This window comes from Triticum aestivum, chromosome 7A (assembly GCF_018294505.1).
Source record: "Triticum aestivum cultivar Chinese Spring chromosome 7A, IWGSC CS RefSeq v2.1, whole genome shotgun sequence".
Lineage (NCBI taxonomy): Eukaryota > Viridiplantae > Streptophyta > Magnoliopsida > Poales > Poaceae > Triticum > Triticum aestivum.
The window spans coordinates 36,139,073-36,157,194 of record NC_057812.1 but is presented as its reverse complement, the minus strand read 5'-3'; the positions used below and the strand labels follow the sequence as shown (position 1 = coordinate 36,157,194).

Below are 18,122 nucleotides of genomic sequence, written 5' to 3'. Positions count from 1 at the left end.
TGAGGCAATTAGACAGTTTCATTATGCAGTTCCTTCTGAAATTTTTCTTGAGAGAGAATTTCTTCTGAAACTAGTATTACACTAATGTGGTATATTACTCCACGGAGTATGGACTACCTGTTAGCTGTTACCCGTAGCACATAGGTGGCTTTCAACACCTTCACGTTGAAATTTTTTGACTGAACCCTGTCATTCCTGGACTGAAATTACAAGCCCTTTCTTTTGCCTGTTCTTAGAGATGTGTAAAAGCTAGTATTTTGCACACTTGGTCCATACTGCACTACAAGATGAGATGAATGGCAATAAATTTCAAGGTTTCATCCTGTCAATTTGCCATGTGTGTTTGAAAAGGGAATGACATGTTACAGTTGTTTGAATTGGAGAATCATACATATCTTATGGAACTATATGTACCGCTCTTATTTTCTAGTATATGGTTGGTTGAAAATTCAATCCAATTTTTCTCATTACTGGCGATCCATTGTGTGGAAAGAAAGCATGACCGATGAAATAGCGCATGTCTATTATCTTTTTTTTTTTTGAAATTTTAGCATATCCCAACAATTTTTGTATTACATAATTTTGATCTATGTACTTGGGACAATGAGGTTTTACATGCTGAAAATTAACATTAATATACTTCTCCAAATTTCATAAGGAAAAAGCTAAATTTAAATTTGTTAACTATAAGGTTAACATCACGGAACTCAAAATTCCTAATTTCAAACATTACCGTTGAAGTCCTGAATTTTGAATGTTGTTAATCTGAAATTCTTCAAAACTGACAAATTCAAAAAAAATGAAAATAATAATAATTGAATTCTAAATGCTGAATTTTATCATGATTGAAATATCGAAACATTATAGAACATTTGATTTTTGTGTTGTGAAAATTTAAAATTTTCTCTTTCAATCCTTTTCATGCATGTGCAACAACAAAAGTCCTTTCACCTTGATTGTTTAATGTAGTTGTCGCCGTAGTCCTATGACAGATTCCACCAGCTAAACTCACACTTGAAGAGTGCGGTCATCAACATGAGAACAACCAAAGCTTTTGTACATAATGAATGAAGATCTTACAATTGTCAAGAGTACATGTTACTTGCCGCTGGTCAAGGAAATTCAAATGTAATCCTCCAATATGGATGTAAATAAAAAAGGAAAGAAATTTTACTCAATAAAACTAGTTCCATTTAGAAGAACAAACCACTCTAGAGATAACGACAGGTACATGCACAACCGGTGATATCTGAATCTTCGTATCCAAAACTTTTGAGCCAACGTTAGCAAAATTTTGAGCCAGTGTTATCGGCCTCACAAGTCGCGACTCTGAATATACAAAAGGTGACCGAGGGCCAAGTTTCGGAGCAAAGACGATAATAGTTCGACCCACCACCTCGAATTCAGCAGTAAAACATGACCTCCGACACATTCTCGTGGATCTTTGGGACTTGTAGGAACTCAGGTAGTTCGTCACCTGGTGTTGTTTCCCTTATGCTTGAACCATCACCAAAATTGCCCTGGTAGCTCCGCCCCCGTGACGCAGCAAGATGCGCGTAGTACACCGGCGGAACTGCACAGTGATAATTATAAGTACGAATGAAGCTGCTTTCAAGTTTCAAAATCATGTGTTACACTAGTAGTAGGTTTTATGAGACACTAGGCAGACGTATATGCCATCCAGTCCTAAATTAAAACCTAACACACTTGTTTGTGAGGGTTGGGGCAAGCTTTCGCCCCATATCATTCTCATGTAACAAAGGCATACAACCATAATCATGGCGAGGTAGTCCATCAGCTTCAATTAGAACACTCGTGTATCCAATTAAGTTTTCGTTCAATATTCAAGTCACACGAATCATTTGTTGTTACTTAATTTTCCTTTGCTTTTCTAAGAAAAAATCCTGCCACTGTCACAGGTATCATTGGCGTATTAGCAGAGGGTGTCTGGTTAGCCCTGCAGTAGTAGTTCTTGACTGGAAACACCTAAGTAATAATTTTATAAGTAGGTCGTAACACTAAAAACTGGAAAAAGGAAACATACCACAAATACTCCAAGATTGTTAACCCACAAATCGGTGCCATGAAAAACATTATCACAGAAGCTCATAAAGCCAGTAGTATGCCATGAAACCCATGTGCATAACCTGACAATATAGATAAGCATGCATCCAATTGTTGGGTTATCAAAAAGGTTATGTCAACCCTCATTTGAGTTTCAATGACCTGAGCAGCACTATGAAAAATAATACAATTATTTCAGCGCATTATTTTTAGTCCAGTTTTCCATTAAATTACATGCCCCATCCATTATAAGGGATTTCCATTTGGCCTTTCTTGTAGGGTACCATCTCATGTGGCCTACAGCTACTAATCACACATAAATAGAGAAGAAATCATTGCAAGGAATGAACTTACCTATAGATACAGAACGTGTACAGCGAGCATAACTGCATTTGGAAAAGGTCAGAGTTAAACAAAGGTTAGAATCAAGTTGAGTACCTAAACAAACTCAATGAATAGAGATGTGAGCATACGTGTAGCACAGATTATATGTGATGGACTGGAGGGCACCAGCGGTAAAGCGGTTCTCATCGAACAGCACATGGTAGTGCGTGGGTCTACAGCTCCCCTGAAAATGGCATTATATATTCACTTGATAGTTTATAAATATCCATCCATAAAACAAAACCATGAAGATACAACGGCACCAGATACTATATACCTCAGAAGCATGGCTAGTTAGGTAAAAATCAAACCCACAAGGGTCGCAGATTCCATAGTCGACAACGGTTCCTGCAATCTCAAAGGCATTATGTTTTCGCCGAAGAAAAATAAGGAAGTGAACACAAATGGTTAAAAAGGCAAACAACTTAGAAATTAACGGTTTGAAGAAGGTTGAACATGATGTGGTCACCAGTAGAAGATAAATACAAAAGAAGATAAATGCAGCTCAGTTTCAGTTCTGCTAAATTGATTCACCTGTAACCTTGTCTATGATCAGTTTGGCTATGCACTGCAGAATGCTGGAACCCCCAACCAAATTTAGTTTGGCTGGAAAAATTGCTGAACTGACCCAGCATGACAAAGATCACCCGTTACGTTGGCCGATTTTATTTTCATATCTATATCTATATTTTTGATTCTCAAGTCTATGCCCTTGCACAGTTTACATTCTTTTGTACCAACCGAAAATATCACTGATCCAGAGAGTACCAGAACTTTTATCAAATTACAAGCAATCAAGCAGCATCCTGAAGAAATTTAAATAAGATAAGCCAGATGCAACACTGAGTGGAGATTGGGAAACTAAAGTATAAAAACTGAACAGCACACTGACCAGGGAGGATTCCTTTGGGCTCAGGTTTCCTGATTCCTTTGGGTTCAGGTTTCCTGGTGGTCGGCATAGGAAAGAGCCTTGTCTGGTGTCTTTTTTGGACAACCAGAAACGTAATTGGTGGAACATAATGCTCATCCAAAGAGATACATGCCTTGAAAAGGGAAACATATTATTGTGAATACAACAAGGTAATAAATTCAAAACTAGACAAATTAGGCTGAAGGTGTCACCTTTCGGATAGCATCTACTTCATGAAGCAGAACTGGGCTGAACTGGCTTTCGCTTACTCCATCTCTAAGCACAACAACGACCAGTCAAGAGGCTTGTCCAAGAGCACAAGACAACAGAAATATCATATTTTGGTAAACACACCTGTAGAAAATGATGCGTTCAGGCTTACGACGATTCTTCTGGTAGAAATTCAACAAAAGCTCCCTACAATGAACAAAAGGCACACCTCAGTTTCCACATCAATTATGTGAGGATTCAGAATGGACAAATCAAAAGCGCAGATCAAAGCATCCTTACTTTATCATGCTATCAGTTTTTACACACCCATTTGAATCTTGAGTAACCTGAAATAGATTTGTTATAATCTCCTGCTTTGGCTGTTGGGCGGAGATTACACATCTATACGTTGCAACTTCAGGCCAGTCCATCGATGCAACAACCTACAAGCATTTGTTAAATAGTGATAGTTGTGCTTTATGTATTGAACCAAAATATGCCGCTTAACATTGTATTCAAAATGCAGTGACAGTAAAACAAAAAGAATATTGTAACCAACATTAAGGTACTCACCGCCGAAACAGAAGATGAGTACACTCCTGGTGGGGGATGGCTGACATCAGCACCAAAAATAATTGTTGGAATATCTGACAAGAATGGCAATCCTTCCTGGAGAATTGCATTCCGTCCTCCGGCCTGTTGCAATGAATTTAGTAACTACCAACAATACAACATACAGTCAGACATGTGAAACAAGGGGTGTGGATACAAATATACCTTCACATTAATTTTAAGTGCAACATTTTCAAGGTATTCCACATTTACTTTTGCTTTCACATACTTTGGTAAGCAACATTGAGATACTATTCCAAGTTGTGTCTCGCAAATGCGCTTAATAGTACCTACAAAAATATGCAGCATACATCACAAGAAAAACAATTAAATCACAGAGCTTTTTACCAATAGTGATATACATACCATAGTGCCCTTTTTCTTCTGGCAAAACTACAATAAGCAATTGGAGCCGCTGGCAATTGCCCTCATCAGTGAATAGTTCCGAAATATAACTCAAAAGAGACTCCAAGGCGGATTGTATGTCCATAAAATTGCTTGATTGCTGGACTGCCAATGGCTTTCCTTCAAATACCTTAAGAGCGAAAAAAATGATCTATCTTAGTCAAATATCTGTGATAACCAGGTCGTAAAACATGTGCAAGCTGTGCAGATACACAGCCCCTCAAAATGTAGAAGCCTCACATTTTTTTTAAGCACTAATGTTTAGTGTTTATAATCAAGGGACTAATTAAGCATTAAACACTAAAGTACATAAAGAACTCTCCGCTGGAAAATATTTCACGTGAAGCTAGCCACTCCTAATCTGTCAAGACCCTTCAGCCGTTGCCCTTTTCCGGTCCCCATTTCTTTTTTGTTGGTGACAATAAATTGGCGCACTTCAACTTTTCAATTACTAGCTAACTGTTCATGCATTGCTACCCCATATTCTTACTGCATGAGTTGTCTATAAGCTGTTGGTTATCATAGTACCAAACTTTGTGGAGGTAGACTAGCATGAGAAGTCACTGAAAGAAGAACATACCATCCCAATTTTGTTACACATGTTAATCAATTCACTACAAAAATTATCCACCTCCAAAGCTGGTACTTTAGAAAAGTTCAAGCAAGCCCAGCGTTCCACCTTTCCTCCATCAATTATTTTCTGAAATAACAAAGAATCATACAGTCACCAAATATTGTCAATTGGACCAACACTATCCTGTTTTTAAAGAGAAAATTCATATATATGCCACTCCAAGACACTGCTGACAAAGTGTGTCTACAAAACATTAATAAAAGGTGCAGGAAACTAAAAACATGTATATTTGTAAATTTGACATCACCTTGTTAGCCATATTCCATTGTCCACCAATGGGCATAAAAATTTCTTCATTGCCATATTTCAACTGAAATGATGAAAAGGAAGCAAATCTTAGAACCAATAAAAATAGTAGTTAGAACATACAAGTATAGTGTGTGTATACCAAAGGGGCGGATAGAACAGATCCATAAAGCACTTTAGGAAATCCACTGGCCGAGAACTCCCCCTCTGTAAGCTCTTCAACATCAAAATTACCTCTCGCAGCCTGTGGAGAAAATCTCAGTAACAATAAGAGCAGCTCAAAATAAGATGCATATACAAGCTAAAATAGCACAGATGCCAGCAAATACAAATTTACACAAGCATATTAACATTGGTGGCTTTTTGGCCCAAAAATCAGAGCAACGATACACAAGAACTAGCAAGAAAAATTCTCCGGCGCATAGCTTGGGGCAGTTTTCTCCTTATTTCTATGGACTTCTATTACCACTCAAAGTTGTTTAATCTAATTTGGACGCTTATCTAGCTCTTTTCAATACCGGTGTATATCTGCATGTTCAGAGTTGAGATCCAACTAATCCATATCTGTCCATCACCTTTAAACTTTAAACGACTTCAACTTGAATACAACAAGTTACCAGACTCATGCAAACCTCCGTCCCAAAATAAGTGTCTCAACTTTAGTATAACTTTGTACTAACTTATTTTGAGACGGAGTCACGGAGGAGTACATGATAAGCTTGTTCACTATGTCACCAGAGATACAAATAACAGATTGCTTGCCGTTGACTAAGGTAGGGTCTAGCGGTGAGGAATGGCAGTGATTCAGTTGGGGTGGAAATATTTTGTACCGCAGTCTGACTGTTTGATCGTTTTTAATCTGGTTGAATGCATGGGTGGCCACTCACATATTTCAGTGTAACACGATGAAGAGTCTCCTTACGCTTTTAATTTCATGCACGCTGGATAGTTTTTGCTGAATATTTGTTTCTGTACGGATTGCCTATGTAGTAGGAATTGGACCATCGAATAAGGGAAGATACAAGTCTAATTGAAGTGTAGCGTGTTCTGAAATAGCAGGTCTACCGTACCTAATACAGGAAAGGTACACTAATTTTAATTCAAAGTGGACCATAGACGAAAAAAAACGTGAAGCAAAATGTTAGCATAGATGTTTCAGCTCAAATAGCATCACAAACTACGGGCCTGATTAATTTCCAAATCATTCTCAAACCCAAGTTGTCTTGGTGCTAATAATCTGTTATGAGGCTAACCAGTGGCGGAGCTACTAGCAAAAAGCTGGGCGGGCCAGGCTGCTAAACATGGCCCTAAACTTGAATCGGTGCATGCTCACTCGTCTTGTGTGTCTGTGGGCTGAGCAGTAGGCTTAGGTATAAATATTTTTTTGGAAAAGCTGGGCGGGCCACGGCCTTGTTTGGCCCTAACGTAGCTCCGCCGGTGAGGCTAACCACAATAACTAGTCTCCTGAAAATGGGGTTGCCCTTTCTGTTCTACAAGAAAGGCAAACATTGATGGACAAGTCAGGTGCAGCAATTTCCATCATGTTCCCTTTCAGTGTTGCTTTCGGTTGAATAGCAGGCATATTTAATACTATGTTAAACCTCATTTTATACTACAGGGCGAAATAGCCATTTGCTGCTAGCTTTCACTATAAATCACATTGATCATATGTGTTGCCAAGATGCCCATCAAGCAAATCAGCATCGCAATGCTTCTCACCTTGCAAAGCATGCATTGTCGTAGGCATCAGTGATAATAGCAAGTGCAATCAGCGACTTGATAAAGCACTTTGGGAAATATATGTACTTGTGCTACTGAAGCATCAATTGTTCAATCTATAAGCTCATCCTGGTAACACCCAGTACATGCATCGCAACTTGGTTCGCAAACATACACGCGACACCTCTTATGTGTCAATGCCACTGCCTAATGCATGGACCATGATGGAAAGCAACTGACCATTACATTATCTAGAGAGCAAGATTAACTCTTAGCAAACAACTGTGATTATAAAACATACCTTTAATATTCCGTTCAGCCTATTCTGAGGACGTTTGCAGGTTATTTTCAGCAACTTCGCTGCTTGTGTGGTACTAAGCTTTTGCCGGTATCTCTGCCCTTGCACAAGCTTGCAAACCTAGAAGTAAATTATGCATCAGAAGCTAAATCGTCATGGCAGATGTTGAGTTCAGTAAATTTCTACCTCCATGGGTAAATAAATCTGACGGCCAGAGACACCGCACTGCAGACTTGGCCAGTGAATATATTCCAATTTGCAATTATACCGACTCTGATAATAATCAACAACGGTGGTCATGATACCATCATCATCTACAGAAAACCTAAAAATAGAAAAAGGCACAAGATCATGTCATGTATGGAGAACTTATAAATAGGAAGTACGAGCTTGTTTTAGCTGATTTATTTGATGTGTGAGATAAGAAAAATGTACATGAGCTCTTTCAAAGGGACAACACTAAGCCCTTTAATTCTGTACTTCATAGTTCTATCAGTATGATGGATAGTTTCAACTTGGACCCCTTTCAAAGCTCTTTCTATCTGCATATAGTGACCAAGTCATTACAAATTAAAATTCAAAAGCACTATTTATCTAATATTTGAATACCAACATAAATATTTATTTCTTTACTCAAGATTAATACCTTTGCATACTCTTTATGAGAGAAAGCCCGGTTGAAGTCAGTTCGGCCCAAAAATTCACCCACAAACTTGACCATGGAAATTGATTTATAAAAAGGTGCTACAGTTGTATCTGAATAGCAAAAACACATCCAAATCATTTTTTAGATAAATCATTAAAAATTAAGATCATACACAAGATTACAAATAGAAAACTGAATCCTAGGTCGTTTAGGAATAGGCTATTATGAAGTAAATCATTCAAATAAAGCACTGGAAAATTTGTTGGGTACGTAGTGTGTGTGAGTGGCCCAAGCATAAAAGCATCAAGAAGGAGAAGTGAATGAATCTAGATGATTGTACAAAATTCGCCACTGCATCATTGCAATCTGTGATGATCCTAATAGAATGGAAGGTGACAGAGCAAGATCCAAAGTGGCATGAGGCAATGTTTCCCCCGGTACAAAGGGAAATGGGTAATATACTACTCCCTCCGTCCCACAATATAAGACGTTTTTGCAAGTTGTTTTAGCTTGCAAAAACATCTTATATTGTGGGACGGAGGGAGTATAAAGCAAAATCTAGAAGGGCAGGTGCAGTGTTACACTGTGAGGTTCATGGTAAGGGGTTATAGCCAAATGTATGGGATTGAAAAGGATGGGATATTTGAATCTGTTACAAAGATGAGTACAGTAAGATCAACGATTTCTTATTGAGCTTGTTACAAGATCAAAACAAGAGATATCTATCACCTATCTTGAGGGGTGGGGGAGTTGGGTTGTGTGCGTGGATGATCCAAGTGGCCCATGTGCAACAAAGTATATCTATGTTTAGCATGCATCAAGAAAAAAGTGAATAAATCTAAAAACTTCCACCAAATTTGTCACATTGTAGGAAAGAGTTTGACTAATTTAGAACATAACATAAGTCTTCATAGAGTACCTATGGTCAAATCAAGACCATAATGTGACAAGCAAACTCCCTTGTAGCACCCCTGCCAAAGCTCGAGCCCCTCTTTAATGTCTATTATAGGACCAAACTTAATTGAAAACATTGCCCTTGGAGCATTGAGACAGCTGCAGTACGAATAAGTCACAAACAAATGAAAGCAAAAAAAAATATCTATCATAGTCATAGCCATACCCCATACTTGATGCATTGACTTGATCATTACAAAGAACAATGCACCACTTTTTATTTATCATTTTGAATTTTGAGTTCTCTTTGATCTACGGTTTCTTCCATATTTAGGATGTTTGTAGCTTCGGTGGAATCCTACCCATTTCACATAAATTTCTTCTATCAAGACACTTGCTGGAATTTGATCTTGCACTCTCTACTTTAGGTGTTCAAAGTTGAGTAGAAACATAATACCGCAACTTAAGATGGTGAATTCTTACCTTGAAGATAATGCTCTCAAGACAACATTAATTGCATGTAAAATATCCTGAGAAACATAACTTTGTTCTCCATTGTAATAGTCCTTCAACTCTTGCATTTTCAGTGACTTAGCCAAATGAATTGTGACACTATAACTAACACTCCTGTAAATTAAATCATGAAAGATATAGCTAGCAACTGAACAAAAAAAAGGAAATACGACATAGAAGTTATGTCAAAAGTTAATGTGCGGACCTCGACGCATCCTCACTAGCACCTTCATTCAGTTCGATGACATACTCTTTTTCATACTCAGATGGGAAAAGAGTGATTGTGTAGATATGCATGCCATCAAAAGCAATCACTTTATTTCCAAGACTCGTTTTCGTGAGTTCTTCTACTAATGCTCCTTTAATAGCTTTTGATTTTGTCTCGGGAGTCACAGAAAACTAAAACATCATTAGAATACGGAATAGAAGATGTGCGCATTTCCGAAAGTAAAGACAGAATTGCCGAATTAACTCACCTTGTACATATTGATAATTGTTTCTGGGCAAAAATATGTGATGTAGCGATTCACTAGCACAACCACTTTACTTCCTATCAAGCAAAAGCCTGGGCGTTCCGCTCGTTTGATCATGTTGCTGCTAAATAAAGAGAAATTCAGATACACATCAATTAGGTGTTCGGTGTTCCATTATTTGGTAAGCTGAGATATAGTATTGCATAAAAGAATTAAATCAACAAGACAATGACTTGCAATGTCCTCCTAATAACTAAAATGTAAACATGGCTATTAAAGAATGTCCATTTATTCGTAAGAAAGTATGTAGGATGCTGAAACATTAGGATTTAAAATTAACATTCTACTGGATACATAGACACAGTTTCTTCTATTTCGTCTAATCTACTTCTTTAGGAAAGAAATGATAATGGAATCAATAGCAGAGAACTTGCAAGTTAGAAAAAGAAAATTCACGCTGATGAATACCATAATACTAACTTACTCATTCATGATGGAGCCCTACAGATGAATTTGTTCCCTTCCTGCGGGCCTAAGATAGGTTAAGCAATTGTATTTTCCAAATAGTTGACTATTTCTGCATACAAACAAAAATAATTAAAAAAGCCTTGGTCAATCTGAAAACATACAGCTAGAAGTAAAGCCATGTGACAAGTACAAGCATTTATTATTTAGTATAAATCAATTTACATGCATTCACATGAGCGAAAGCATCGTTGAACATGGCTGGCCAGAATATGAGCACCCTCACTAACATCACCTGCTTTGTTAATTCTCATACATTGGTATGAGCATCATCATAAACAAATTTCATCATGATTGCCAAACAAAATTATACAGATAGACCATCTACTGTTGTCCAGCAAAAGTTGTAAACAATGTACTCCTACGACCATTCTCAATAAACACGTTCTCCGATAAAAAACTTAATAAACTAGAAAATATTAATTTCATATCTACTTTCAGGACCAACTTGGAGACAAATACATGTCACAAGAGCAGAAAAATAATCCTCACAATCAAAACAGAAATTACAACCTACAGCTAGAGCTTTTGGTTTCGCAATCTTGCATTATGAATGATGAAAGCACCAGGTTATGTAAAATGTGCCAGTGTTAAACCATCAGCTGTCAATAACAGTTCCCTTATTAGCACAGTTAAGAGAAACCAGGTCCTGCGTAGAGACTTTCTACACTTTTTTGGTCAGCTGGTCATGCCAATGGCACCTGCCAAAAAGAATCATGGTGGAGCCATTTTGTAGAAATGGAAAAATATTTAAACGTAGGGATTCTTTCTAATTCTACCACTTTGCTCAACAAATGGGGTTGCTGATTGACAATAATAGTACTAGTATTTAGTACACACTGCTGCAGAACCTGAAAGTTGTCCTTTTGCATAGTTACTCAATATATGGATGAGATGTATTTCTTTGCCAGGGTCATGAATGCGTCTAAATAAAACAGCTATTCATAAGGAGATACAAACATGTACGTGTTCCAGTCTTTAACAAATATATGCTTAAACAAAATTTTGTTGGGAGTTCGGACTCCTACTGAAGATTCAGTCTTTCTGTCCTAATTCTTCTAGTATATCATTAACTTGCGCTTTTATGTTTTGCAATCATCTGGCTTATTTCAGCAAGTGTTCATGTCATGCTTGACTAGGCAAGTGGAAACTAACTATCTCTCCGCGCCTTCCAACAACAAAGGCTTGGACTTTGAAATACCAATGAAACAGCACATCGGAGTTCGTTTCAGAAACAAGATAACTGAGCAGAGCCCGAGGCATTGTCCACACTCCACAGACCAAACACAACGACAGAAAAAACAAAGCATTCATGAGAGAACTGTAGATGTAGTACATCAGTTCCCTGCCGCAACGCGTATTTCCCATGATATCGTAACTCCTGCACCTGAGATCCGCACATAATTAACAAAAGGAAGGAGAAAAAGGCAACCTTTTGTCAACCTCCGGAGGACGGAGGGGGTGGCCGCCGGTGGAGCCGGGGCAGGGACGGAGGAGGTGAGGGCGGGTGCGGGTGGTGCAGGGCCGGAGGAGGCGGCTGGAGGCTTGGAGCTCGGGCCGGAGGAGGTGGAGGCGGGAGGCCGGTGGAGCTCGGGAGGAGGGGGCAGAGGGGCGCGGGGGTGGGCGATGCTGGCGGAGATGCACCGGGTGTGGAGCGGGAGGTCGATCACGGCCAGAGAGGGGCGGTGGAGGCCGGAGCTTGTCGGGGAGAGGGGCGGCCGCTAGCCGGGAGAGGGGAGAGGCGCGGTGGCCGTGGCAGAGGAGGAGGGGGCAGTTCAGCGGGAAGGCTATATCTCGCTTATAGCGAGCATACCTTCCGTCTCGCTAAAGCTTCCCCCGACGTCTTAAACTGGGCTGGCCTGTTTCGATTGTTTTTTTTTTTCGATCGCTGGCTAGGTCGATCGCTCGCCGTAGCTTCCTGTTTGATCAGCTTTCCGCCAAGTCCCAGTCGATTTTTTATTCGTGAGATCTTACACCAAGATCCGTGCAATTTAGTTTTAGATTTTCTTTTTCCTCTTTACATGTTATATTATTTGACTAAGACTTGGTAAAATCTCGGTCGACTAAGACCTTGCCACACCCTTATTTGATTTTGTTTTTTTAATTGCTGATGTGTTCGTTCGTCGGTCGCTCGTTACTGCATAAGTTCAGGTTACTTTGGTTTTCATATTTCGTAATTATACTTGTTTTTTGTTTTCTCTTTCGTTTTATTTTGATTTCTCTTTTGTTTCTTTCAAGGTTTCCATCGGGGATCTTTTTTCTTTGTTATTTGCTTCTTTCTTGGTTTTTAATTGTTTTCTTTTATTTTTCTTTGTATCTTTATCGATTTTCACTGTTCTCCATTCTTCTGCACTTGTTTCTTCGGTTTGCCTTTTCGTTTCTTTTATCCTGTGGTTTCTTTTTGGTTTTTATTGTTTTCATTTTTCTTTATTTCTTTTGATTTTCATTCTTTATTTTTTTATAAGTCAAGAACATTTTTCAATACACATTTAGCATTTATTAAATAAAAGTTTAACATTATTATAATGCATGGTTGGCATATGTCCATACACATTTTTAACATTTAAATATTTTATTAATATTTTTAATATAAAATTACATTTTTTTAATACATGGTTAACATTTTATTATACACATTTTAACTATTTCAAATGTTCGACTAATATTTTGCACAAACAAGATTAATATTTTTTAATACATGGTCAACATTATTTCTGTACAAATAAATGCTTGATTAAAAATTTCAAATACTTTTTAAACTTTTTTAAAAATCTTGATTAAATTTTTCTAAATACATGATCAACTTTTTCCACACACATTGTATATTATTTGTATATATAAGAAACATTTTTTATACACATTTAACATTTTTCAAATACTAGATTAACATTTTTTAATACTTGGCCAACATTCCTTCTATGCACATTTTAAACATTTTCCAAATGCTTTATTAACATTTTTTAAATACAAGATTGATATTTTTTTAATACGTGGTCATCATTTTTTCTATACACATTTTAAATTTTTGTAAATTGTTGATAAATATTTTTCAAATACAAGTTTGATATTTTTAATACATGGTCAACATTTTTTCAATACACATTTAACTTTACTCAAATGCTTGATTAATATTTGAAACATTAATCAATGTTTCTGCAGGAAATATTTGAAACATTTAATATTTCATACAGTGTAAATGCTTGATTACAAATATTTCATACAGTGTAAATGCTTGATTACAAGTTTGGCATTTTTTAATACAGTGTAATACTAAAAGCCATTTCGCTATACTCCTTTTTAAGTGAGCTTCTGCGGGAAGCTGCCCTCCCCCTCAACGTTTTTCATTGTGAAGGAAGTCTGGTGAAAATAAGTTAGGGCATGTTCTTTTAGGGCTTTTAGTAGCTTCCTTTGAAAATAAGCATGAAGCCTACAAGGACTCGTTTTGGAGTATAAGGAGGGATTATGTTCATATCCCTCACGACAACGGTCCATATCAATAGTAGGGGATCTCCTGTACGGCACACAACGCCCTGCTAGAAGTGAGCGCGCACCCGCCCTCTCCCCCCCCCCCCCCCCCCCCCCCCTCCGCGCACTTCTAGACCGGCCCATGTGCGGGCCGGGACGCTACCTGTTTTCTTTCTTTTTTCCTTTTTTCAATAATTCCAGGAGGGGGGTGACGCTACGCGTTCGCGGTAGAAATTCAAAAAGGATCTGCCACCTTACTGACCATTGGATTGACACATTAATGATCATCTGATCTACCAACGTAACGTAAGCAGCCACCCTTTGCAATAAGGGTGGTGTTTATGCAACAGTCTGCTTGCTGCAATTACTCGAGCGTGTATTTTTTTATTTTTTGCAACATATATCTTATTGTAGAATTTTTTGCAATAGAGATCTTGTTGCAGAAATTTTAAAGATCACCCGTGGCTGTGTTTTTTTTCTGCAAAAGAGATCTTGCTTCATAATTTTTTCGCAACAAAGATCTTGTTGCAGAATTTTGAAGATTTCTGCATATGGTCCCTCTTTGCAACAAGAGCTTTGTTTCAGAAACACGCTGACTATTGCAACAAGAGCTTTGTTTCAGAAACACGCTGACTATTGCAACAAGAGCTTTATTCAGAAACATGCTCCGCCGAAACCGTTGTTCACCGCGAGCTTCGCCGGATGGTGGTGAGCGAGGATCGGCGCCGCCCGTCCCCACCTTTGCGCCGCCGCCGGCAAGCACTGTCCTCCGGCCAAAGTCATCTCGCCACCATCCGCCTCTTCCTCATGTTTTTCTTCATCTCTCTTTATCTCTCGCCGCAGGAGCGCCGTTCGCCGGTGTCGTCGCGGTCCTTGCTATGAAGCTCGCCGTCAACCCTGCCAGACCTCACCGAGGCGAGCTCCCGCCGCTCCCAGGAGTCCCCACCTCATGTCTGCGGGTCATCCTCGTCGGATCCAGCGAGACTCGATTGGAATCCTTGACGTCGTCGCGCTCCTAGCCACACGAGTCTCCACCGCAGCGGCTCCCGGACATCCCTGCCTCCTGCCTGCGCGCCATCCTCATCGGATCCAGCGAGATTCCTCGCCGCCATCGCCCTCCCGACCACACGAGTCACCGCCGTTGCAAAAAGTTAGGCAGTTGCAAAACTCTCTTTTCGAAACAAAGGCTCAGTTGCATAAACACATGAACACAGGGGTGCTCTCGTCCATCTGATCAACAGAGGATCTGACGAACATGAGCTGGTGGATGCGCCTGCGCGATCAACCGGCTGAAGGTAAGCTTTTCCCTCGGGAATATAAAAAAAGTTGCTAATTTTAATAAAACTATCATGATTTCAAAACAAATATTCATGATTACAAAATATGCTTTGGAATTCAAAAAATCTTCACAAATTTGTAAAAAAAATCACAAAACTCAAAAATGTTCATAATTTTTTTAAAATCACGATCCAAAAAATGTTCGCTAATTCAAACAATGTTCACGAATTTAGAAAAAATGTTCACGATTCAAAAAATATTCGCTACTTCAAAAATTGTTAACGAATTTGGAAAAGATGTTCATGATTCAAAAAAATGTTTGCTAATTCTAAAAATGTTCATGAATTTGAGAAACAAATCATGATTTTGAAAAAATAGTCTTTAATTTTAAAATATTCATGAGTTGATAAACATGTTCATGACTTAAGAGAAAGTTCACAAATTTCTAAAAGATGTTCACAAATTTAAGAAAATGTTCACGATTCCGGAATTTTTTTTGTGAGTTTCAAAAGATGTGCACAGTTTCAAAAAAATGTTCATCATTCCAAAAAAATACGATTTTAAAAACAAATCGCGAATTAATAGATTTTTGAAAATCAAAAAACAAGATTAAAAATGAAAACATAAAAGTAAAGAAAAAATAAAAGGAAATGAAAAAAAAACTGAATGAGAAAAAAGGAAAACCCGGTTCAGGGAAGGTTCTAGAACCTTCCCAAAACCGGTTGGGGGTGAAACCCCAGAATGGGCCGGCCCATAGAAACAACGGTGAGCGGGGGGGTTACGCGCTACCTCGCTCGTCGGCGCGGTACGCGCTATATAGGAACCTGCCAATTGTACCAATCTCAATCTAGCACCGGCCTCAAGAAGCAATAGTTTCACACATTCCAAAAAGTGGCTACAAATTTAGAAACTTCACCCACGATGAATAGCTTGGCTCTCAGAAGACCAACAGATCAAAATCATCAAACATCGAAAGCTCAACCAGTTTAGCCTTATTTGGAAATCTCCAACTTAACATGTTGTTTAACCCCTAAAGAAATTTGATTTTCATTAATATTCCCAGACTTAACCCTAATAATATAATGGCCATACGGCTGGCATGCTCAACAGCCAACACATCTTTGGAGTTTTGAACCAGCAGCACTCCCAAACCTCTAGCAAAATAGGCAACATACTTTTGGACATGCTTCATTTGTTTGAGCTAAGCACAGTCATCAATGATGTGAGAGTCCCTACCACAAATCATGCAATGACCTAAACTTACACTTAGGGCTGGAATCCGAGCCGAGTCAAGCCAGCTCGGCTCGACTCGCTAGAGCTCGTTTCATTAACGAGCTAGCTCGACTCGACTTGTTATTATAACGAGCTCAAATTTAAGATTGGCTCGACTCATATAACTCACGAGCTGACTCGTTTAGCTCGTTAAGCTCGTTAAAGATATGAACATAAAGCCCTTAAATATTATAGAAATGAGTATGTATATATTAAACATATATATCACTAACAATAGTAATTTCCTTGTAACGCATGAGTCTTCTAGGCGGTTGGGCCTTCAATGGCTAGGCCTTGTGTTGTGCGCTTAGGACATAGAGTGCTGAGTGGCTGATCTTTTTTTGTATTGAGAGTGGCTGATCTTTTGTACCGAGCCTAACGAGTTACACGAGTACTCGTGAGATTGGCTCGTTTAACTTGGTCTATAAACGATCTTAAACTAAAGCTTGGCTCAATTCGTTATTTTTCGAGTTCGAGTCGATTCGAGCCGAGTCACGAGCTACTCGTTTAGCTCATGAGCTTCGAGGTTTTTTTTCAGCCCTACTTACACTCCTTTGTTCTATGTCTAGAATCTTTGCATTTATTGCATGGTTACCTGTTAGAATTACTAATTCCGTGACCATCATGCTCAGATCTACCACTAAACCTACCAGAATCAAAGTCATCTCTCCGAGAACTACCACCACGAACAACATTTCCCATAAAATTGTTCAGATTCCCAAATCTACCACCAGCCACACTATCAACAGAACTTGTCCCCTTGTCAAGATCACATCTTTGGAGTTTTGAACCAGCAAGCTCCAGGATCTGACCTCCAAAGTGCGAAGAGTTTGGTTTGATAGCTGGGGGCAATTGATGACTGCTCTAAGAAAGTTGAGCAAGCAAACCACTATTGTTATTGCGCCGGATCCGAAGCCAATATGCTCTGAAACTATTCTAAAATACTAGAGCTCGCCCTCTCATTCTGTTGAGAACAACCAACCTCTAGTTTACTTTTCTGCACTTGTGAACCTTGACCACCAGCATTGAGCACTTGTCCTCTATACTCATGGTAACCTTGATCAGCAGCGATGCTCCGCTACTGGATTAGCTCACCTACGTCGTCCTCACGCCACGAGAGAGCGCATCTGCACTCCTCGTCGTCGGACGCGACCGATGGCTACCCATCATTGTCGCATCTGGCCAAGCACGATCACCCACGAATGCTCCGTCGTCGGATTTGGCTAGGTACTACCACCCACGAGATGTCATCGCCAGATCAGCTCACCCTGGGATGCCCCTGCCGCCGTGACATTCTATGCGGTCGGCTCTGGTCGCCGTTGCCCCGCACCTTGTTGGAAAAAAATTGCAACAAGAAGCTTGTTGCAAAAAACTATAACAAGACCTGTGTTTAAAAAAACTACAACTTGATCTATGTTGTAAAATTTTCAGCAACATGACACGTGTTGTAAAAATTTATTGCAACACGACATGTGTTGCAATGCTAGAAGATAGCACTCAGTCGCTCGATCCACCAGATCCGGCGGCTCGAGAGGTGGCGGATCTTCTAAAAAGATTCGACGGCCGACGCGTAG

At 39.1% G+C, this 18,122-nt stretch overlaps 1 protein-coding gene across 4 annotated transcripts; it reads right to left on the bottom strand.

Moving 5' to 3' along the window:
• Positions 1–1,232: 1,232 nt before the first annotated feature.
• On the bottom strand, positions 1,233–12,314 carry LOC123154103 (protein argonaute MEL1). 4 transcript variants are annotated; one of them, XM_044572894.1, is made up of 24 exons: positions 11,966–12,313; positions 10,493–10,585; positions 10,012–10,132; positions 9,741–9,934; positions 9,506–9,649; positions 9,048–9,181; positions 8,129–8,238; positions 7,918–8,024; positions 7,669–7,807; positions 7,486–7,602; positions 5,608–5,709; positions 5,467–5,529; positions 5,166–5,285; positions 4,547–4,715; positions 4,346–4,470; positions 4,142–4,264; positions 3,869–4,011; positions 3,713–3,775; positions 3,571–3,634; positions 3,341–3,491; positions 2,726–2,796; positions 2,538–2,632; positions 2,419–2,450; positions 1,233–1,573 (listed from the first exon to the last, which is right to left on the bottom strand). In XM_044572894.1, exons 2-24 carry the CDS (start codon positions 10,498–10,500, stop codon positions 1,404–1,406), a joined length of 2,565 nt encoding a protein of 854 aa, XP_044428829.1. In that variant the 5' UTR covers positions 10,501–10,585; positions 11,966–12,313; the 3' UTR covers positions 1,233–1,403. The 4 variants fall into 4 exon arrangements, 3 of the variants coding, with proteins under 3 accessions (XP_044428829.1, XP_044428830.1, XP_044428831.1); XM_044572895.1 differs by having other exon boundaries at positions 10,012–10,129; XR_006476672.1 differs by lacking the exons at positions 1,233–1,573; positions 2,419–2,450 and adding an exon at positions 2,983–3,254 and having other exon boundaries at positions 2,575–2,632; positions 11,966–12,314.
• Between the last annotated feature and the right edge of the window lie 5,808 nt (positions 12,315–18,122).

Bases quoted from the DNA above. Each gene is read 5' to 3' on its own strand.
- LOC123154103 (XM_044572894.1), bottom strand. The intron at 8,239-9,047 runs GTACTCTATGAA...TTTGCTATTCAG, and splicing joins TGGTCTTGATTTGACCATAG to ATACAACTGTAGCACCTTTT. The intron at 7,808-7,917 runs GTACATTTTTCT...TTCTATTTTTAG, and splicing joins GTCCCTTTGAAAGAGCTCAT to GTTTTCTGTAGATGATGATG.